We start from the raw sequence: 24,438 nt of genomic DNA on the forward strand, positions 1-24,438 counted from the left end.
GCTACTGAAGAAAATTCATTCACTATTGTACAGCAACTGGAGACTGTGCAACAACTGAATATTGAATGGAGTGCGACTTATCAAGTTTTACTCCTGAGCCGCTCAATTGACAATGGTATATTCATAGACACTTCTGTGTTATAAAAAATCTGGTATCATTACAACTCTGAGGTGTCCAGAACCATACAAGTGAGCAGTAAATATAAATTCTTTCAAACTTGAAAATTCCATACTTTTGTACATAAAATATGATTCTAATAAAGAAAAATTAAATTTATTTTCCATTTGGCAAATAGTACAGTTGTAACTATTTGTTGCATATTCTGTAATTAATATGGCTTGAGATATTTTATAGTGGTGTTTACAATTGTACACTATTTTTTGACAGAACTTTGGGATATTGTCCTATTAATATGGGTATTGTCATCACATAAGCTATTTATCCCTTCACACAATATGGGGAACATTATTTTAATAACATTCAAAAATACAATTGGGAGAATTCAAATATTAAATACCTTGACCAAAATAAATATTATGAAGATGAACTCCTCTTTCTAGGACAAAGTAAAATGCAACAAAGGACTAATATTTACTCAAGTGGCGGCGATTGGGATCCAAAACTAGGGGGGTAAGGTGTTAAAACTGTGGGGGCAAGGACAGTTTACTTTCCCTTGGTAGGTAAGGTTTAGCATAGTGCAGGGGCAAAAGTGGCAAAAGGTGGGGGGAACTTCCCCCTTGCCCTTTCTAATCACCGCCACTTAATGTACCTATACTTATGCTATTATTAATCAGTGCTATATAAAGGGAACTGAACACACATGTAAACAAGAGAGAATGCCTCATGGAGCATTATTCTCATTGTGGGTTAAGGAATCGGAGCCTTATTAGCTTTCAATAGTGCAATTTCCACCAGCAGGGAAGAGAGACCTGTTCTTATAAGGCTCATATAAATGACATAGAATTATACATCTTTCATGAAACTAAAGAGAGTGGTACTAAAGTAAGTTATTTATCCAATGTTATAAAGCCTGCCCCCATGACAGAGTGGTTAACACATCGCACTACAATGCCAGGGGTCCCAGGTTTGAATCCCAGCCTGGGCATGGATGTTTGTGAGTGTCCATTCATCAATTTCATCATTCATCCCCATCTTCGCAAATTAGCCAAAAGTAGCACAAAAAAATGAAGTAAAATGAAGCAAATAAATCAACAAATCAACTAATGTTTTAAAATAGAATATAGACTGTTACTTGCTCCATCTGACTACCATGCGAGAGATCCGGGTTCGACCCCTGGTAGGGGAGAACCAGGAATTTTTCCACCTATTCAAGTGGCTCTGGCGCCCACCCAGCTTAGTATAAAGTGGGTACCTGGAGGAAACTCTGGGGGTAAAGGCAGCCAGGGGCATGGTGCTGATCACATCACCCCCACCTTCGGCCATGATCAAGAAAGTGTGGGGCCCTAACCCCCACACCCCCTATACGCCTTCATGGCATGGTGGATAGCACAGGGGAGCACTTTACCTTTACCTTTTACTTGCTCAATCTATAATTCCAGTTTTAGAGTACAGTACTTAAACTGAAGATTTATATCACTGAATATAAATTATATTAAGAAATATATTTTTAAAATAATTTGATATCTCTAACATAAAGCAGAAATTTGAAACATTTTAAATTAATTAATTAGTGAAATTATTGTTGAAAAAATTTAATTTTCTTGATCAGTGGTGTGCCCAAAGAGTGGGGTTGTGGTGGTCATAACCCCCTTCCCCTTTGGCTCAGTATTCTGTAAGAGAAGAACGTCAAAGGCAGGAAAAAATGGCAAAATGAGGACTGACTACTGAAAAAGTATACATAACCTTACGAAAATCCTGGACACGCCACTGCTCTTGACTGGGTCTTTAAAACTAGTAATTCTACATAACTTATGTAAAAATTTTAGTAAGAGAATGACAAACCTGTGAGTGAATTAAACAGGAAACAAATATTACCTCTCCAATCAGTTATATGCTGATACTAGTTTCTGAATTTTAGTTATTTTATGTTTTTTACATTAGTTTTTGCTATTTAGTTATTTACTGGATGCAATTTTTTAAAATTTCTTGATAAATTGATAAACAATACCATTATTAGAGTGTAATTGATGAAAGATGACTCACTGGTCTCATACTTAATTTTCCTATGGGAGATTAGTCGATAATGATTAGACTTTAGAATGTAGATTAAATGTCTATATTTTTGTTCCTTTACAAGAAAGCAAAATATGGTTTCACAAAATTAGGCCTATTTGTAATATCTTATGGTGCCGTAAAATGGTGCTTTAAAGTCTAAAATTCATTATACCAATACTGTTAGGCCTACATATTTTACTGTCTGTCTCTTGTGTTACATGTAGGTAGAATTGATGGAACAATCGAGTGTTGTAAGTGTGGTGTACTTCCTTCTCCTCTATACACAATGCAATAGTACTCACCACTGAAGTCTCCTTTAATGTATTTATGACCTGCTTAAAAGGTTTTAAGTCTGAGCCCCAAATAGAAATATCCTCCTCCAGAGCGACAAATGAAATTGTTGCCTTTGCATCAAATTAATCCCCTTCTCCCAGTGCTTTTGACAAATGTTATTCTTCTAGATTACATTCAGGTAGAATCTGCTGGGACATTACTGAAATTTAAACTTCAGAAAATGTAAAATAATGTAATTCAGAACTTAGAAAATTTGTAATTGGTCATATGTAAATTGAAATATACATAAATATGTGTTAATATAACTTTCTTGAAATGGCCATGTACACTACAGAATCCCCCCCCCCCATTCTTTTTCCTGATTTTAGATTTTTCAAGAAAAGCATAAATCAAACATAGACAGAAATGAACTGGAATAAGAATAAAACTTGATTTAATGTGTGGGTGTTTATAATTATAACTTTTTATATCATTATGTAAAACTTAATTGAAGAGTTTGGAGCAGAGCGTAATTTTATTTTTAGAGCCTAATTTGATACTTTTGAAGGTTATTTAAGTACCTAAAATTTGTTTTTTCTAACCTAAAATTCATAGGTCTATTAATGACAGAAATAAAATAGGTGCAAAGGAACTCAAATGGGCAGCAACATAGAATCCAATAATAATTAACCTCTCGAACTAGGTACATTTGTAATTCAGAAGTGAATGAGGATGTACATTATGAACAATTCAAAGCAGCATAACAACAACGTGCTTATTGTTTTTATTCACAGATATTGATGAATGTGAAGCAATCCCTAGTCTGTGTGAAGGTGGTCGATGCGTAAATACCATAGGTTCTTTCAAGTGTGAGTGTCCAGATGGCCAGGCGAGGAATCCCGAGACAAACCAGTGCGAAGACAGAGATGAATGCCAAGATGCAGACATCTGCGAGAACGGCCACTGTGTCAATACAGATGGAGGATACTACTGTGTCTGCAATCGAGGCTTCATTCCCAGCCAAGACAGGAAGAGGTGCATTGGTAGGCTTTTAGATCTATGAGCAAATGAATAGAATATGATATTGTTGGATTAACATCAATCAGTGTTTAGAAATGCACAAGAAGTGTATTTGGCATGTCATGGATAATGGTGTCATATGAGAAAAACACAAAGAAAATCATGTTAAAGAGACTATTGATGATAAGAAGTAATATGAGTAGGAAGAGAATGAATTTGTAGCAAATGCTGTTTCTATTACTATGTTATTTCTTTCATTGTCACCAATATCCTTTACCTTCTTTTGATCGTACATCATCCTGGTCCATACTTTTATTCTTGGCATTACAATTTGCTTCTTGCACACTGCACATTCTCATACCCCTCTCATAAATATACATTTTTAGCCAAATTGTGAATAAGTACTATTTTTATGGCTATACAGGGTGGTCCAAAAGTTTGGAGACAACCGAATAAAAGTTGAATGACATACTGTTCTGCAAAACTAACACTGTAGATTTGTAATAGGGGAGAAGGGAAATGTTATAGGGTATATGCATATGATGATGACAGCTGACATCTTGAATTCAACTTCAAAATTTTAAATGAAAACTATAGCTTGTAGCTCAATTGAATTCATGAGAAAATTTCCTATTCATTTGAGGTGTCACACAAGCTATGGTTTTCATTTAAAATTTTGAAGTTGAATTCATGATGTCGGCTGTCATTGTCATATGCCCTATAACATTTCCCTTCACCCCTATTACAAACCTACAGTGTTAGTTTTGAGGAACAGTATGTCATTCAACTTTTATTCGGGTGTGTCCATACTTTTGGACCATCTTGTACATTACTCTCCATTAAATTTAGTAATATTACATCACCTTTCTACCTCTCAATATAAATTGTGATGAAGAGGATGAATGACAAAGTGATGACAGATTATGGATAAAGAATACAACTAGATTTTTCCAAGAACTCAAATCTTGGACCCCAACACAATCTTTATACTATTGACTACCCTATATGAATTGAATTGATGAATGTTGGTATAATTTTAATTAAATGGAAGATACCTTATGAATCTTTTAAATTAATCATTTAAAAGATGTTAATGTTGTGCACATAATCAACATTACCGGAAATTGAACTCATTCATAAAATTTATAACACTACTAAAAACTTCCTTATCTTCACTGTATGAATGTTGAAATAGTATTTGTGCTGTGAAAATGCCCATGATACTCACTCAGACCATATTTTATTCATATCTAATTGGTTGAGTAATACACAAGGCAAAATTAGAAAAAAAAAGATTAGAATAATTATAGGGCTAATGAGGAATAAAAATTTGAACACTAGTTGCAAGTACTTATATGCACAAAATACAGAGTCTGTCCAAAAAATGTATACACTCTTTAACTGATGGTATCTGCGTATTGTTTTTAGAGTGGCATTGAATTATCTGTGGAACATGTAGTATGGTGTTTTCTCAACAGATGTCAGTACCTGTATGGCTCCCTTGACTAACACCTTACGTATGATAGTGAATCAAAATGGCTGCTGCATGCCTGATGTTTGAGGAACGGAAGTGGTTCAGATTCAGGTTTGAAAATGTCACTGAAGTTCAACGTGCATGGGCACATGAGTTTGCAACACAACCTCCAACATGCTTCACAATTAAACAGCTTTGTGATAAGTTGGAGGCCCTTCGTGAAAAAATTTCAGCAGCATGTGCAGAAATCCCCATGCACACATTGACCAGCATTGTTCAAGCAACCATTCGCCGTTGTGGTATGTGTCTGGCCGCTAATGGCAGCCATTTTGAACACCTCAAGTAACTTAAAATGAAGGTACAGGACGATTGTATTAAACCTGTGAACAGGCACAGAAAGCTTGTATTAAACCTCTGATATGCAATTTAGATCAGAACTAACACACAATAAAGAATTAGTGTTCATTAAATTGTGTATACATTTTTTTGACGAACTCTGTATTATCACTTCCATATTGCACACAAACCCACTAGTACTTCGTACAAAACTTAGGTTGTTTTCATGTCTGATAATTAATGTAAATGTTTGTATCTTTTGCCAGATGCAAGGCAAGGAAACTGCTACACGTCCATCAGCAGAAGTGGCCAGTGCAGGAACCGTCTCTCTGTGAGGCTCTCAAAAAAAGACTGCTGCTGTGGGATGAACATGGGAAAAGGCTGGGGTGATGATTGTGACATTTGTCCATCACCAGGAACAGGTTAGTCCTTAACTAAAATATTTATTTGTGGTATTCAATATATATGTATAAATAGCACAATGATTGTTTTGAAACAGGTAGTGTTTCACAAACTTTTCATTTGTATCAACAGACCCAGGCATTGGAAGAATGATGCTTGAATTGCAAATTACTAGGCCAGTCAATAAGGGGGTACAATAAGAAAAAAAAATCAGGGAAAGCTGGAGCAAATTTTATTTAATAATAATTTTATTTATTTAAGTGCTGACGCACCCAAAACTTTAAAGTAAAAATAATAAAAAACAAATTAATATACATTTATTACCACTTGAAAACACATTTTCAACAAAAGTTCTTAGAATATTTAGAATAAAACGTATTAAAAAAAGGTAAAATGCTCCTTTGTGTTTGCAGCATGCCATAAAGGCATATAGGGTGTGTGTAGTCACTTTCTTGAGAGCATGGCCGAAGTTGAGGATGATGTGATCAGCACCGCTCCCCTGGCTGCCTTTACCTCCCCCCCAAGAGTTTCCTCCAGGTACCAACTTCATACGACGCTGGATGGGCACTGGAGCCACTTGAATAGGTGGAAAAAATCCCGGTTCTCCCCTGCTGGGGATTGAACCCAGGTCTCTCGCATGGTAGTCAGATGCCCTAATGACTTTTTTTTTTTAGCAATACTCGTACGCAGTTATATTTCCCATCATTCACCATTTTCTGAACTTTCACACATATAATTTTTTACTAATATTCTCGGTTTTTCTCAATACGGACATACTCAAACATCCATGTCCTAGCCAGGATTAGAACCCGGTACCCCTGGCATTGCAGCATGCTGTGCAAACCACTCCACCATGAAGGTCAACAGGACTGAGCTATTGCGGCACATACATTTAGAATAGGTATTTTAATAAGAAATAAGCCCTCAAGTTACTTTGCAAGAAAGTTTCCTTGTCTTTTGCTGTTGCAAAATGGAGCGGAAAAAAAAGAAGTGAAATTACTCGCTCATCTAGCACTCTTAACGGTACTTCCTAGAACAAAAATGCACAGAACCTTTTTTGTAGAGAATTTTATGTAGATTACTTTTTGTCCTAACCTCTTTTGCTGTAAAGTACTTTCCAAGCAAGATATTTGCGAAAAAACTGATTTTGGGTGCCATTTTCCAAAGATGGTGGCCAAATCCGGGGTGGTGCAAGGGTGCAAAATTAATATGTTGTTAAGAATCCTTTTAGAAAAATAATAAAATTTGTTTCAGCTTTCCCTGATTTTTTTCCTTATTGGACCCAAAAATCATCCCTTGTTGACTGGCCTATACATAGTTTGAAGAATTGAAACTGAACTTGTATTGTATATTACTTAGTTCATTGAATCAAAACTGAACTTGTTTGTTCATAATTTGTTAAATCAGAAGTGAACTTGTATTGCATCTTACATAATTAATTGAATCTGAACTGAACCTGTATTGCACATTACATAGTTTGTTGAATCTTAACTGATTCAACAAACAACATAATACACAATGCAAGTGTTTTTCTTCCAACTCCATTGGGTCTGTACAAACTAAATGTTTGTGAAATGTTACTTGCTATAAAATAATCAATGTGCTCTCTAAATATTAAATAAAAGTTTATTTTCCAGCACAAGGCATAAGGAAATTTCTTGTATCATATTTAATTTTGTCTGTCTTGCATGTTTATTGCAAGAGACCATAATTTGACACTTACTATCATAATAATAACCTGTGATGCAACAGTCCATGAGAGCCAGGGTCTAACTACCAAGTGTCGCCCTCACTCCCACATGCCAAGATAGGAGATCATCCAACAAGTTCCGAGGTGACATGTGGTGATCACGACAAATCCCCAGTTGCTGTTGTAGACCATGTTATGCTTCTCATTCGAGACCCCTAATTTCCCATACATAGGTGAAATATCAGCAGAAAAGTTGTTAAGTTTCCCCCCAGGAGTCTCGAACCTGCATACTTCCCTTAGTGGGAGCCCAAAGCATGATGCCTTAGATTGCATGGCCACAGTGCAGGATCACTTACTATTATGAAATTTGGATTTAATAAAGTGGGCATTAAAATTTAAGGAGAGATTTAAGTTATGAAATAGGTCAGAGATTGAGGTGGCATATTATTAGCACAGAATACCTAAAGTCCATTTCAGAGGTGGCTAAGTTATTTTGCTTTACCGAACAGAAAAAGTTTGGATGTATAATATCTATACAATTTAATCCATAGATATTCAATATTATACATTAGGAACAGAACTACAGAATCTTTAATACAAAGTAGTGCAGTATGTTACTAAATAGTCTTTTTATTTTACATCATATTTCTGCCTCTTTAGGCTAATACAGAGCATTCCCTGACATTCGCTACGAGACTCGGCGGCAAGTGGCCCGTCATCAGCGCTTGTCTTTCCCGGTGAACGGGTCCGCGACAGTCGCACGCTACAGTCTGTTTTTTCGCTCTCTCTGCCTTCGCTCTCTATCCCTTTCTGTTGACATTGCAGACTGACGCCACTATTGCAGACTGACGCCAGTATAATCTTCCCTCAGAAGTTATGTTGTGTCGTGTCCATGTGTTGAAGATTGTAGCTTAATATGGCACCATAAAAGTTTACATTATAACAAAGGATTTATCTTGTCGAGTGTTACTTCGGAAAGAGGAATTGTGGAGAAATGCGACGACGTTTTGCAACGATATTTCCTAGCGTTCCCGTTCCACATAGGACCACTATATTAAACCTCGTAAAAAAGTTTAGAGTAAAAGGGTCAGTTCTGAATAAAAGTGGAAAGAAAAATGGGGAAATCTAAAAAAAAATATATACAAAGACAATCCGCACACCACCCGTGAGTGAAAAGAGAGTATTGTACGAGAAATTAGGAGAATTACAGTAGACGAACTTTCACGTGTAAATGCCAATTTCCTTGGGAGATGCCAGGAATGTGTTGCAGCAGAGGGACATCATTTTCAACACCTTCTGTAGTCAAGGTTAGTACACAATATGAAAACTGTAATTTTAATAGCTGACTCTACCGACTGTTGCGGACCCGTTCACCGGGAAAGACAAGCGCTGATGCCGGGCCGCTTGCTGCCGAGTCTCGTAGCGAATGTCAAGGAATGCTCTGTAGTAGAACTGAGGTGATACCACTTTAAGCTGATACCGATACCACTGATACTTGGAAATTGTAACAATGCAAAGTCAGAATATTTTTAAGATACAAAATTTTCATTGGAACTTTGTCACAACACTATACAAGAGTTTTACCTTGAAATATTCACAATTTCACATGACAATCATTTAATCACAAAATCCATTTCTCTCCATAATGTAGTTGCAAAATTCCCAGGATATTTAGACTCCACTGAAGTGTCATGTGGAATTTTTGCAGACTCTGAAAGACATCTGGACTGCAGAAAATTATTGGCCAGTATTTGTGATTAATTTCCAACTGATACTTTTCAATACCAATATCATTGATATTTGCTTGTGTTGATACATTGGTATTTGTATTGGATCAGCCGTAGGTAATGGTGTACATAAGTGAATTAGAATTGACTGTGGGAAATTATTTACAGTATACAAATTGCAATTATAAGATACTAATATTTGAAATGAATGACTCAAGTGACATTCACACCTTAAATATGCCACTGGGTGTATATGTACATATCAGTTTCATACTGCACTCAGAAAATAGATTTAATATTAGTTATTAAATATTATTTTATGAATTGTGGGAATAATTTTTATTTGTTATTTTTTGCAGATGATTACAACAAATTGTGTTTAGAACCTGATCAAATACTGCAAATCAATGAGTGTGTCCTCCGGCCGAACATATGTGGCAATGGTCGCTGCATTGATACCCCTGAAGGCTATAGATGTGACTGTCACCCTGGATATACCAAAGGGCAGAATGAAGTATGTGAAGGTTGGTTATTCATATTCTAAATACATTTTTGCATAAGGGAATCTAGAAAACTCTCCAGAATTAACAACGAACATTTTAAAAAAGAAAATTTTTCACATATAGAGAAAACAAAGATTAAGTGGAATGAAAATTTTGAATATCTTTTGTAGGACTTAGTTTCAGTGCATAGGCAGTAGGAATATGGTTTCAAGTTTCAAAAAATAAAAATATACGTTTCCCATATCTGATGATATTGAAAGAAAATAGTTTCCAATTTATATATAATTAACATCATAAGTTATTTGGTACACAGTGGTTACTAACATTTCCAATAATTTTGCTGAGCTATATTTCTACACATAATATAGTATATACATTTCATTCAAATCTGTCCTTATAATTATTATCAATGCATGGGCCTTCAGCAGAGGGGCAGGGCAGGGGTGGATGAAGGCCTTCCATCCTTAAAAGTGAATACTATGCAAAACACACTGTATACATATTACATTAATTATTGTAAAGATCGGACAATTATAAGTAGAGTGATACAGGTTTAAGAACATCAGAATTTTAAATTTGAACAATGTTTTGTGGAGAGGGGCAGCAGCAAAGTGAATGAGACATCTGATTAGGGGATCTGGATCTGGGAGGTGGGGGGGGGGGGGTATGATTTGATGTTGTTATGGCTGAGGTTTTTTTTAGAAGGAAGCTATATATTGTACGTTAGCCCAGGATCAGTCATTCCGTCGGTTATGGGTTTTCAAGCATATGGCACTGCATATTTTATTCATTAACTTCAGTAGTTCGAACAGTGACTCTCTTATCATTTATGAAAAATTCAAGTTTACATTTTACTATCTAATGTAACTATAGGTCATTAAAAAAATACAGGTCATTTTTAGATAATTTTAAGGCCATTTTATAAATCACATTTTTTTTAGAAATTCTTAGATCTACCTGTTAATGTAATTTGTTTTAAATTGAGGGAGGGGGCAATTGCCACACTTTGCCCCTCTCTGCAGATGACCTCGTATGCATAGTTTCTTTTTTGAAAGCAAAACCAAAGGTGAATGGAACATTTTCTATTTAATATTTTTATCAGTTGAATATCTGTACTTTATCAGTATCAGTTAAAATTTCATATCAGACCATCTCTACTTAATGCAGTACTTTAAAACCTTTCAGTTTTTATGTATAGAACATTTCATGCCTTGTATGACAAAAATCATAATGCAGTTTCACTAAAGTACACTGTATAACTAACAGTGGTAGTATGTGTTATTTTTGGAACAAAATTTGAATTACTACAATACATTCCACTAATACTGCTTTACCTTCTTTTTTTTTTTAGATATTGACGAGTGTAATGTGCTTAGTTACTGTCAAGGTGGACGATGTACTAATACAGATGGAAGTTATACCTGTGTATGTCCACCAGGATTTGATGTCTCTTCGGATGGAAAATTTTGTATAGGTAGGACTTCATTTCTACCTCTTTCAGGATAATGACAATAAAGTAGTAGTTGAAATGATGAAAGAACAAATGCAAAGGAAGAAAAATAAAATGGCAAAGATACTTCTAGGTCCATTTTATGCACAGATAAGCAAATTGAACAATAACCTACAGTTGTAAGTAAGATCTGAACTACCGAAATGAATCTCCACTATGTAGCAAACCAAGGTCCCCTTGATTACAAGCTAATAACATTTATAAATGAATAGCAGTGGCATAAATAACACCCCCGCAACCCCCACGGTGTGGGGGGGAGTGCACAAGCTTCAGGGGTGCAGTAAGAATTATAAATGAAGAAAGATCGATAGTTCACAAAAGTTTTCCTTTCGTTATTAAAATATATTTTCAACCAAATACATTACCTCTACAACTGCAAGCAGAAAATGTTAATCACTTGAAAAGTAGAAAGTGAATTACCAGATTAGAAGAAATCCTTCATTACCTGAATAGTTAGTCATTGATTACGTCACCGAAAGTTAGATGACAGGCAAGAAAATGCAAGTTTCTGCCGTACTTTAGATGTTCTAGTAAATCAAATAAACAATATTTTTCAGAGTATGAACAAATCAAATAGTGCTTCGCCTTTTTAAACCCCACAAGCCTAACGAAACATACCGACAGTCAGTGGAATCCGCTACTAATTTCTGAGAGAAATATGAAGAAGATATATCTTGCACTGTAGCTACAGAAATTGTTTGTTTTCGGATTGTAGTGCCAACTGAAATCAAAAGAAGAGACGTGTCGAACATCAGCGAATTCCTCTTGATAGAAAACAAAATTGTGGCTAGTAGCAGCATTCCTGTCGTATGCACTGCTTATATGTGACGATTTCTTCCAAGCTAAAATTGCCTCCCCGATGGCGCAGTTGTTGCATTGTCGCCTTGTAATCAAGGGGTCCCGGGTTCGATTCCTGGTGGAGGCACACAGTGGTTCGGATCCCACTTCAAACTGTAGGTCCAGTTCCAATTAGCCTTACTGTGTATAAAGTGGACTTAAAACAACAACTCCAAGGTAAAATTGATCAAAAATTACTTGAAAAGCACAATGACAAGAGTGAGATTGAGTGGACTTCGAAAGCATTCGGGTCGAATACTGAACTTGACCAAACTAGCATGAGAATTTGTTTCCATGAAAAATGCAGAGGAGTGGTTATAGGCATTTAACAATATCGTAATTATTGTAGTAACAGTGAATTTTCATAAGATAATTATAGAATATAATTTTGTACAGTTTGTCTGTTGTCTTAACCTTTCGTACCATTTTTTACATTGATTTATATTACATATATGTATTGTCATATTTGTATATGCCTAATATAAATGTATGCGTGAATTAATATTTTAGAAAAGAGAGGTTTTTTAAACAAATAAGGGCACACAACGGAAAGTTGCGGGGGGTGCAGAGCATGTTGGTTACGCTACTGATGAATAGCCATGTGCTAGCCAGGCTACAAGTCTCTCAAGCACTTTATTTTTCTTGAATACGTATGTATGTATGCATATATATGTGTGTGTATGTGTATTAGTTAGTATTTAAAATAACAAATTTTTTCTTGTTTTTGCACAATAAAATCCACTCTTGGAATAGCTTCTGGTCTAGAAATTAAAAATTAAGTAATAATCCATGATTTTTGAGTTTTAATGTAGGAAGTACTTAAAACTTAGCATACTGATTTTGTAGCAATGTTGATACATATAAGTACTAACATATAAGTGCTATACGTACAAGAAATTAATGGTTTCTTCAATGTAAGTTTCATTTTTTCCAAAATTAAAGCTTAGGTTTTCATAACAACTGGCTTATTTCTGTCTCTATTTTGGTTATTGTCACCACTTTTCTACCTCACAATGTTGAAGATGAATGATGAACAGATGAAATATAGAATTGGATAATCATACATCTATGCCTTACCCAGGCTTCAAACCTAGGACCCCAAGTATTGTTCACTAACCTGTCCCCTTTTTAAGGGCAGACATATTATTATTCTTCCATACAAGTACTTTTCTTTGTTCTTGACAGACCATGATGAATGCAGCGAGACTGGAATGTGTGCCAACGGCATATGTATCAATATGGACGGCTCCTTCAAATGCCACTGCAAGGAAGGATATGTTCTGTCTCCAACCGGACATTCTTGTATTGGTAAAGTAATGTACATATATGTGTCTATGTTTTGTGAAGTAGAAATTTCTAAGAATTTTTACATGTTGCTGTAGAAAAGAGATTCTGCTATTTACTAACATGAAAGAAAAATTTAAAAAATGCTTTGCAAGTTATTTTGATGAAAGTGCAGTAGACAGTAGTGTTTGGCTAAATGTCAACTATTTCCTGCTCATCTTCACAGGCTCCTGTGCTAAAATGTATTCTCTGAAAACAGCATAACTGATCCACAAATTGAATCTACGAACACAATTCTCTAACCCCTACAGGGCATGTTGATATGATTCCCATGATTAATAACTTTGATTCCTAAAACATCAGAACAGAAGAATTAGCTTATGTTAATTACATAATGATTGAGTAACTTTTATACTTGGTATTTTGGTTTTCCTCATAAATATCTTTGTTCAGTCCTTCAGTGTACTGTTACTTATTTTTTTATTTTTCAGTTGATTACTGAAGCTTATTGTCAGTAGCATAACTAATGTTGTCTGTGAAGCAATCATTGAGTTTGTATTTTCTCCAACTTCTTCACTCAATCTTCTTTTTTTGCTTTGTTCTTTTTTCCACATCACTCAATTTTGAGATGATGTACCCAATGAGAAGAATGTGACCTGCAACCAAACTACATATACATTTACACTGCACTGCACATTGACAGCTGATCTAAGGATGACTGAAAAGCCATATCAAAAGTCACGCTTCCTTCAGTACCTAACATCTTAGATATAGTCAGCACATAGCAATCATAACATCACGTTGTTTCTTCAAGCAGTATTGGAGAGTTCAATTTATTGTTGCTAATGCAGCTTCACATCTTTCATCAAAACCTAAAAGTTGAGCACCCTCCATTATTTTATTTCTTGAAGCCACTGCCAGGTTTTTTGAAGCGTTATTTGTTTTTCACTCTTATGGGTACTTTGTAGCTATGCAATTCTCTTAAGAATTTTTCAGATACGTATTTGATGTTCACTACATTTATAAAATATCATTTCATAAATATTACCCAAACAAATAAAAAAAAAGCAGCTACTCAAAATGCATGCCAATGAAGTAAAAAAATGCTTTCAGGAAGTCATTTTAATTTCATTTATCAATTCTTTATTCTGGTATCAGGTGGAGCACCTGTAACATGGAGCCTAGTTAGTTAGTTACGCTGCTGCATAATGTGACATCTGAACACATAAAAATCATAATTTGACACATTTACATAAGGTAACTTCTGTTGATACATGCTTCCTAGAAATCTTGGAAAAGTCAGGAGAATAAACACAAGTATGGGAAAATATATATATACATACACTTTTTTGTACTTGGCAGGATTTGGGAAACAAAATAAACTTGTATTTTTCCTTGAATCAGTTCTTGATGAGAGATATTCTATATAAAAATGTTTTTCTAGTTACTTTTGTTCATTTCAATAGTGTTCATTCTCTTGGGTACCAAGTGCATTTTTTTTTTTTTTGTTATTAGCATATTAAAGTGTCAAAGAATGATCTGGAAATGTATTGTCAAATTGTCTGGAAAAATCAAGGAAGTCATTTTGCAGCAATGCACAGTGATCCGGAATGCGAAAAAATTGAGGAAAAATCAGGAGCTCGCTATTTGACCCCTAAATCAATACAAATGTGTAAGATTAGCAATTTTAAGGAATAATTCACACTTTGGGTCCACAGAATTCACATGAAATTGATTGTTTTGATTTTTATACAAACAGTTTAATTTTGACCTATTTCAATACACACTTGGAACCACAGTAAATCTAAACAATACGCTTGGAATATCGAAATCCATTTCCAGAAATAGATTAAATAATATCCTAAATAATGATAATAAGTATAATAATGATAGTAATAAAATAATAACAATAATAATAATAGTAATAATAATAATAATTGTGAGAAGTATCGTTAAAATTAATGTATGCACAATAAATGTTTAAAGCCAGGAAAATAGACTTCCTATCAAATCACTTTTAAGATAAATTAATATATTTTAATGCATTAAATAATATTTATTCACAAGTTCTGATATCTTTCCTTCTCCTTTATATGTACTTTGGTGGTGAATGCAAGTTCCTTAGACATATTTTCCCAGCAAAGCTCTTCAGTATATTGCCTGTTATTTCTGTCGCTACTTTCTTCAAAACTGGTAATCTGCTTTTGAGATTGCATAGAGTGAAGGAAAAGCAACTACAAACACCACATTTTTTTAAAAGTTAACTGAAATTATTTTTAAGAAAATTATATTTTCGGCAACATTTTTCATATCCTTAAAATACTTTGCTGCAGCACCGTGACACATCGATACTAAAGGTCTTAACACATTCGGGTCTGGCCTCATAATACAGCATTTTTGCCTCTGGTCTGTGGTTTTTTGTTGTTTTTCAAAAAAATCATAGAAAAAAATATTTTTAATTTGTTTTTATTTACCACACATTTCTTAAATCTACAAAACTTCCTCTTTTCAATGAACAAAAATTTGTTAAATTTTCTTTTCATTTTCAGACATTTTTGAATATTTTTTTCAGCAATGTTTTGTGAAAAAAAAAAAGTACGACATTGTAACAAATGTTAATATAGAGATATTTTAAGTTTGTAATCTGGAAATTTCAATAATTAACAAAACAAAAACTACATAAACTATGAATACATCTTTTGAATCTTGCATAAGAATACTTCTTATGTGCACATAACAAAAAATAATTACAAATTACAGGTAATTAGCTTTTGTATGAAAAAGTTCGAAACATTCAGGAACGCAGAGAGCAACATCACAGCTGGGGCAGTAAAATGTTGTGTCTTTTCTTGCCCACTTGCCAGTTTCTTTTTTGTGCCTGTCTCCACAAACTTTACATGACCGACAGGGCCTTGACTTTTTCTCTGTAGGGGGGATTTTCCTTGAAAAATGGTGGCCTGTTAGCCTATCTGCTGTACTTGACATTGATGTTTGACCTTGAATATCTTCGCCCGTTTTGATCAGTAGTGCTTCCCCTACTTGGATGATGAACTCTTCCAGAGACATATTATGATTTTCCCTGTTTACTTTCTTATAAATAACATACGCATTCACCACTGACCTAATGAACAAATGGAAAAACATCTTTTTCCACCATTTCAATGATTTTCATTTGAAAGGATAGTGGCCTCTCTTGTATACTTGGATTTGGCTGCAGGACAGGACCAGACGATGTATGAGTTGGTTCTGCGACATCTGTAAAAATTAAACAAATAAATAAATAAACTAAATGAATAAAATAAATTTTCATTTGACATACACTATACAAAATAATAAATGGAAAAACTAAAAATACATCAGTGCATGTAGGAGAATCAAGCAAGAGGCAAGATGAATAGACCAAAAAAAAATTACCTCTTCTCACTTCATTCATAAAATGCTAGAGTTTGCAACACTGTTTATATTGTCAACAATTAATTATTACGAATACAACCTACCTTCCAAATCTTCAAATTCATCTGCATCATCAAAATTGTCACTAACTTCAAACTCTGCTATGCAGTCTGGATCTAACGACGCCATTCTAAACAATGCAACATACATCAACCCGACAACAAACAGTTGCAGGTGCGAGATAAAAATAGCACATGAGTCACCTAGCGGTCGGAATTTCAACAAAGAGGCTTGATTGAACACGCACATGAGACAAAGTACGAATATAGCCGTAGTTCAATCGGCAAAGTGATTGCATACAGCAGGATGGGCTATGCCCGTTGTTCATTCACATTGACTTTAAGTGCACTGCGGGCTATGCCCATCGTGAGACCCCAATGTGTTAACCAATATTTTCAAAATTTATAGAAACTAACACGAATAAAACAAATGATTAATCTTATAATTTCTATCTTCATCAGATTTTTCAGGAATAATGTTTCGTAGATTTCTATGACACACCATCACCATTAACCCAGAAGGACACATGAATGGGTACAAATGACCCAAGCTATTTTGAAATATTTCTTTCATCTTTACCAATGAGTGTACCTGAGGCAACCTTTTTCAGTACCTTTCCAGTAAACACTTTTGAATGCCATGACCTTGAATCAGCTATGAGGCTTCCTTAGTTCCCCTTACGGGGCCGTAGAAAATCACCCACACATGCACTCCTGTGTTTCAGCTTGGTATTTAAACATGGTCTTTTCTCTCATTTTTATCAATTGTGAAATATAATAAAGATGTTCAATATTAATACAATTAGTTTAACCAATAAAGGTATTGTTAATAAAATGCTTTAATGGAATTATAACTCTGATTTACAAAGTAATTTTGCTTCTGAGTAATATTTACACAACCGAGTCTTTGGAGAAAATTTTAGGGAGGGTGTCGATGAAGGTTTTGGGAGGTGTTAGGGACGTTTGAATTAAATTTCTGTTACACTGCACTACTTCTATATGTATTAAGCATTAGCTGATAGCGAAATCGGAGACAACCTATTCCCATAGCATACGCACACGTGACCATGTTTGATTCAGTGTTGCAGCTGACTCATTTACAACGGAGCACATGTTCACAAATAAGCTAAATTTGTCAAAAATAGCAAAAAGTAGCTAAACTTTTCTCCCGTGCAGTTTTCACAATACTTTAAAGTATCCTTTGCGTTAGAAATCGTCATGGGAAATAGCGGCAAAAGCTATGTTAACTCAAGTTAACTTTTATATTTTCAATTCAAAAATAAAAACATTATATTTTATTGTAATTCAAATATGTGTTATTTTTCTGTGCATTACTGAGAAGTTGTGAGTCTACCTAGCACAATTATATTGTCTGGTAAAAAAAAATTGCTACAAGTCTGAAAAATAAGTACAATATATAGTCCGAAAATTCCATTTTCACGAACTGCCATTTTGAGGCCCGAAAACGAGAACAAATAATCAATTTAGAGAAAAATTTATATGGCAGTTTCATGCCCCATTTAGTTGTTTACAGAAGTGTTGATGTTTTACCCCCTTACCGAAAAGTCAAAATTTCTATTTTTGCCGACTTTTCTGGCATTCTGGATCACTCTGCAATGGGTGGGAATCTTGTTACAACTTTATGTTTGAATTTTCTATTGTTTAACATGTCTGTCAGCTGCTGTTTATAAAAAGATCTTGGGATCCATTTGTGATAATAGGTTGGATTCAGTGACGGGGCCAGATGGGTCCAGGAAACATATCCCCCTTCCCTGAATCAATGCCAGTTATCAGAAAGGATCAGTTGAAATGTATTATAATATCAGCCAAAATTTTTCGAAGATTGGGTATTTTGTGGAATTTGCAGAAATGTTATGCAACACTTTCACAGTCTAATTTGCCTGGAAACTATGCAAAATTCAAACTTTTCTTTATTTTACACTGGTATTGTGTGAAAAACTCTTTTTGTGATTACAATTTCTGAAACTACATCTTATAAAGATTCAGATATCAAATCCATGCTTTTGGGGGTTGAATATGTAAACCATTATTCAGAATTCACATATCAGAAACCATGTATATTACATAGATATCAAAACAAGAATAAGTTTAAATATTATCCAGGATTTGGGGTTTATATGTCTAAACCAGGGTTCATCCCACTGGATTCAGATTTGAATGTTCATCCCTAATTACAACTAAGGCCTGGATATTTTTGGTAGGAAAAACATACAAACAAAGTATGTACATAAATATGTAGAATAAATCATCGAAACACAGAAAGTAATATGTAAGTATATTAAAATATCTAATAATATTTTTGTAGTCCAATCATTTCCTTCATTCCTGTGCTATTCTTTACACTTGAGCGAATTTATCAGAAGTTCTGTCAGGGCCACTTCCTGATTTGCTGCCCTACAGTCACCTTCACAAGAACCTAGGACGTATTTACGGGAGGTTTCCAGGGTGTCCAGACCTTCCCCTGAAAGACTTAATAAGTACTAAAATTAAATAATGAAAATATACTTGTTGTTTAATCGAGGATTATTTATTTCCGCAGAACTAATTGTAAAGCAAGGATAACATTGGGATCATACTACTTTGAATGACAATACCAAAGAAGATTAATGGAATGATATGCATAATATGCGAGTCAAATGAATCTGACATCCTTTTATGATATTCACTAAATATTTAATTCTTTATCTATTTGATATTAATGTCCTTCCCAGGGCAGTCTCTTTTTTTTTTCTTTTTTACAAATTTTGCCAGCTTTAACTATGCGTAAGCTAGATAATGAGTACGTGTTGTTATATCACTATTCTTATACAGTCTTTTTACCTATTCATGTAATAAAAATGTAATATTAATTAATTTGAATATTTTAATTTATACTGTTATTAATTGTAATTATTGTTAATTGTTTAATATAATTTAAATTATTTTAATTTAAGCACTATTATATTACTATAATTATTATAATTATTATTGAGACACTTTTTCTGAACCCCCCGAAATATATTTCTAGATATGTGCCTGACAAGAACATTATTTTAAGCCATGAAAATCAGATGTGCAAACTTTGTTCTTCACTACTACCATATTTTGCAAATAATCCCTGCTACAATCAGATAAAATTACAGATTTAGTTTCTTTTAAAAAAATATATATATTTTAATCTTTACACCACAAGCATATTAACATTAATCAATGAAAACTATATAAATGGCACAAATCCCACAGATTATGTAAAATAAGTACTCTAAATGGAAAATATGTAATGTGTCTCAAAATGTGTAATTATATGTAACATGAAATTCATGCATATCATTTCTGACTGTAGAAGACTAAAATTGGTAAATGATGTAAGTGCCAAATTAATTCAAACACCGTTTTCCACGTTAAACTGTGAAATGTGCCATGCTTTATAATGTGGTAAACGTGAAAAGTGGCTGGTAGCCTTCTAAGTAGTTCAAAGGGCATGTAAAGAGGTCACTAGTGTGAACGTTCTTACGGGCTGATGTGCTGAATGATGCAATTTCCCAACACTTTCACTTTTGGCACTTACAACATTTACCACTTTTAGTCCTCAATTCACCAACACTTGTCATTTTGTAATTTTTCCTTGGTTTTATATAAAAACCCAAGCACTAAATGTGACCAGCCCTTCACTCATATATTCTGAGTTGCCAAAGAAGCTCAGAAACTGGAATGCCACTCCATGAACTATTCATTTATGAGCAAGGGGGAACAAAATGGTGAGCAGGTAAACCTTGCTGAAAACAGTTAAATTTACAGTACATATTCAAGATGATCTTCCCTTCATTTTTAAGTTAGACTAAATTATTAATATGCTCTTATATGTTGTGACAAAGTGTAACATTTTTGTCAATTTCAGATGTTGATGAATGTTACGAAAACCCTAGAATCTGCCTGAATGGTCGCTGTGAGAACACTCCAGGATCCTATCGTTGCTTCTGTGCCCCTGGTTTCACTTCCTCGACAGACGGGACATTTTGTGTGGATATGGATGAATGTTCGGAGACTGGGATGTGTGATAATGGACGATGTGTTAATGTAGATGGATCGTTCAAGTGTGTATGTGACCCAGGATACAGATTAGCACCAGACAGGAAGAAGTGTGTGGGTAAGCGAAGAGCGTTGTCAATTTGTGTAATATTATTTATAACAAATAATTTTAATAAGAACTGTGGCTTCACAGACAATTTTTCAAAAGTTTTAATGCATGAGCACTTGTACTTATTGAAGGAAATTGGGTATGAATATGGTTCAAGCTTAATGCAATTTACAGCTGTCAAAATTGTTCACTTTCCACACAAAATTTTGTTTCATCTCTTTCCAGTATATATGTGATACTTTTAGCCTGTGACAATTCATATTATTTGAATCTCTTTATGACTGTCTAAAGAGTTCAATGACTATGAAAAGAGAAATAACATATATGTGATAGAAATACATATATGTATAAATAAAACATACATAAGTGTTCATATATTTATTTAGTTACCTGGCCTCCTGCATACCCAGTCATATTTGATACAAGGAGACCAGGATTCAACCCTTGAATGGAACACCAATATTTCAGTTTGGCTGAGCATGATGAGGATAACTGGAAACTAGATGAAAAAAAGAAATAGGGTACTTTGCTTTGCTAATGGCAGCAATGGGACTTGATGTCTCTGACCACCCATCTAATGAGAAGTGATTGACAGGCCTGGCCCTCAAAGTGCTGTTATACAATTTTTGTTTGTAGACAATTTTTTTTATTTATTCTGATTGATTAAAATTATTAACATAAACTCGAGGTTAGTTTATGTCAGGCACCATGCACAGGGACATATCTCAATTTTGATCCCACTTTAAACTGTAGGTCCAGTCCCGATTAGCCTTACCGTGCATAAAATGGACTTAAAATACCAACTCAATCAATCAGTCAACCAATATCTCAATTTGAACTTAACAGGTGTGTGAACTATAAAATCCTTTATTTTGCATAACGACATGTAATTATAGAATTTGAGTTATAATTCACATTGCAGTTAATTTCAGAAGTACAGGGCTAAGATAAAATTAATAGCTGACAAAATCATATTTGAAGAAATATTAAGACATCCATTGAATGATTTGTAAAAGTGAGTAATGCCCTTAACTGTTTAGCGACATGATATGTACTAAATTGTACATCACTGTTCATTCACTTTTACACAATGGAGGTTTAAGAATTGAAACAAAAGTGCTAATAGCCTTTCCTCAGTGGTGAGTGTCACCAACAGTTCCAGGTTCAAGTTGGTATGGATGGTGCTTTGTGAATTTCCCTTCATGAATTTCATCTATGCATCATTCATCCTCATTGTCACAATTCACCTAAAGAGCCCAGAAAGCAACGTTCAATAAGAAAAACAAAATGCAAAACATCCAACAAAGTAGACGACAATTTTTGTGCTGGCTCCGATGCACTTTGACCAACAAATCATGTATTTGATTTGATATTTTGTTATTATGCATCACATCTTCCACTTCTGGCTAATCATGATGATCAGAATGGGTGATGATTAGATGAAATTGATGAAGGGATACTCACAAAGTACACCCATGCCCTGGTTGGGACTCAAAACTGGTAACTTCGATGGTGACATCTAAGTCAGCCAACAAATGATGTAAAAGAAACTGTGGCTATCTCTTGTGATCTGTAATTGTTCTGATGGATTAGTATCACCATAGTTTCATTCATATTAAAATGAGTTGAGTTTTTGTTTCAAGTCCACTTTATGCACAGATAGGCTAATTAGGACTGGGCATGCAGTTTAAAGTTATATCTGAACCACTATGTGCCTCCACTGTATATTTAATCTAGGACCCCTTGATTACAAGGTGATGACTATGCCATCAGAGAGATCCCCATTTTATTAAACTAAGGATAATAATCATTGTTAACCTTCATCCGTTCGCGCACCCAGCAGATTGCCATTTTTTTTAAAAAAATACGCATGACTTGTCCCCCACGATCGGGTGGGGCCGCGGTGGTGGATGTATTCTCTAATTAGGCATTGTTCTGCAAGGTGTCGAGAAAATCGCATTTTTCCGATGCACCGTACAGGTTCAGTACAGTGCTAAAATTTGATCTGTCAATTTCGAACGGCAGATTGCCATCTGCGAGCGGAAGTGTGAACTTTTCTTGGATCGCTTGATAAAAAATGTAAGTAAATATTTCAGTGTTTAGCATGTATTTTTCACACATTTGTTTTTGTTTCTCTCTTTCTCTCTCCCATCCTCCCTCTCTTCATCTCCCCATCCCCCATCCCCCATTACTCTCTCATTCTTTTTGAATTATTTTTGTGGTATAAGTATTATGATGTCATTTCATTATAGTTTTCGTATTCTGATACCTACCTATTTCGTACCAATTTTTGATTCTTGTGCTTTTTATCACAATCACAATGGATGATGATGATGGTTGACAATATTGTCAGGTATACAAATATATTTATAGATAAAAAAAGAGTAGAACGAGAAGCCCTATTGTATTACGTACAACACATGCATGAAGTGTTCTGATCCTGATGAAGAATGTACAGATACGGAATAGATCTCAATTATGATCTCATGAGATCTCAGTTATCTCAATTACGAGTACTTTTCCTTTCAAAATGCATTTTTTTTAGTGTCAAGCGAAGTGATATTTCCTAGTCATCTTTCGAAGTTTTTTCTAGTTTTCTTTGTGTCAAAGTGAATTTGTATACTTCTCGTACTTCAAACTGTTTTGGAGTTTATTTAATAAAGTTTTTTGTTGAAAAATGTTCTTTTAAAATTACTTTCCAAACCACAAAATTTAATTGCAAGCATAAAAAAATTCCTATGTGCGAAAAGCCCATGACAATATAGAAATAAGTGACGAACGACGGATAGCCTTAGCACAAGTGCAAGTGAGATGGCAAACCACATGAGCGGATGAAGGTTAACATTAAATAAAATACAGAAGTTAAATGCAATCTGTTTGGTTAAAGTTGAAATAATTCTTAAAATAATATTGTTAAACTTCTTTTAACTTTCCTTACAGATATCGATGATTGTGTAAACCTCCCCTGCCAAAATGGCCGCTGCACAAATACACTGGGCAGTTTTCAGTGTGCCTGTTTGCCGGGATTCAATCTAGGACCCGATGGAAGAACTTGTTTAGGTATGGCATTCAAAACTGATGTTTTGTCTTCTGTAAATGTTATTGTTTGCAATTCAACATATATTTCTCATGCAATTCAAGTTCAGTCATAAAATGAAGTCTGCTGAACACTGTACACAGGTAGTGTGGAGCTAAGGTTGCATGCAATTTGCACCTTTTTTGCACAGAAGTAGTGCATGATCAATACCTTTATCACCCAAGATTTTGCCCAATTTGGAGATGTCCTATTTTCTTTCTTTCTGGTTGGGTTATTTACATCACTTTTCTACCTTTTGGGTTAATCGTGATGAGAAAGACTAATGAACTGCATGATGGGACAAACATAATGGTACACACTTGCCTTTACCACACTTTGAATTTGTGATCTCTGGATTTGTAGCACATTATGCTGACCACTTCACCACAGAGGTGAGCAAGCTTATTATTCATTACATATTTTTATCGTGAATATAATATTTTATTATTCCTTAATGTCACTTTTCTGCCTCTTTAGGCTAATAGCACAATGAGGATGAATGATGATTACATATACATGCCAGGCCTTGAGCCTGAACAG

The 24,438-nt window shown here is 34.5% G+C and overlaps 1 protein-coding gene across 1 annotated transcript in view; it reads left to right on the plus strand.

Moving 5' to 3' along the window:
* LOC145984988 (fibrillin-2-like) overlaps positions 1-24,438 on the plus strand; it is a 327,365-nt gene that overhangs the window by 162,351 nt on the left and 140,576 nt on the right. Inside the window, exons 7-13 of the mRNA XM_083118469.1 lie at positions 3,244-3,492; positions 5,546-5,701; positions 9,458-9,622; positions 10,953-11,075; positions 13,134-13,256; positions 20,583-20,831; positions 23,763-23,882. Of these exons, the coding sequence (XP_082974595.1) occupies positions 3,244-3,492; positions 5,546-5,701; positions 9,458-9,622; positions 10,953-11,075; positions 13,134-13,256; positions 20,583-20,831; positions 23,763-23,882 (1,185 nt within the window). The remainder of the gene's footprint in view (positions 1-3,243; positions 3,493-5,545; positions 5,702-9,457; positions 9,623-10,952; positions 11,076-13,133; positions 13,257-20,582; positions 20,832-23,762; positions 23,883-24,438) is intronic.

The sequence above is a fragment of the Lepisma saccharinum genome, chromosome 3 (genome assembly GCF_977018435.1).
Source record: "Lepisma saccharinum chromosome 3, izLepSacc3.1, whole genome shotgun sequence".
NCBI classification, from domain to species: domain Eukaryota; kingdom Metazoa; phylum Arthropoda; class Insecta; order Zygentoma; family Lepismatidae; genus Lepisma; species Lepisma saccharinum.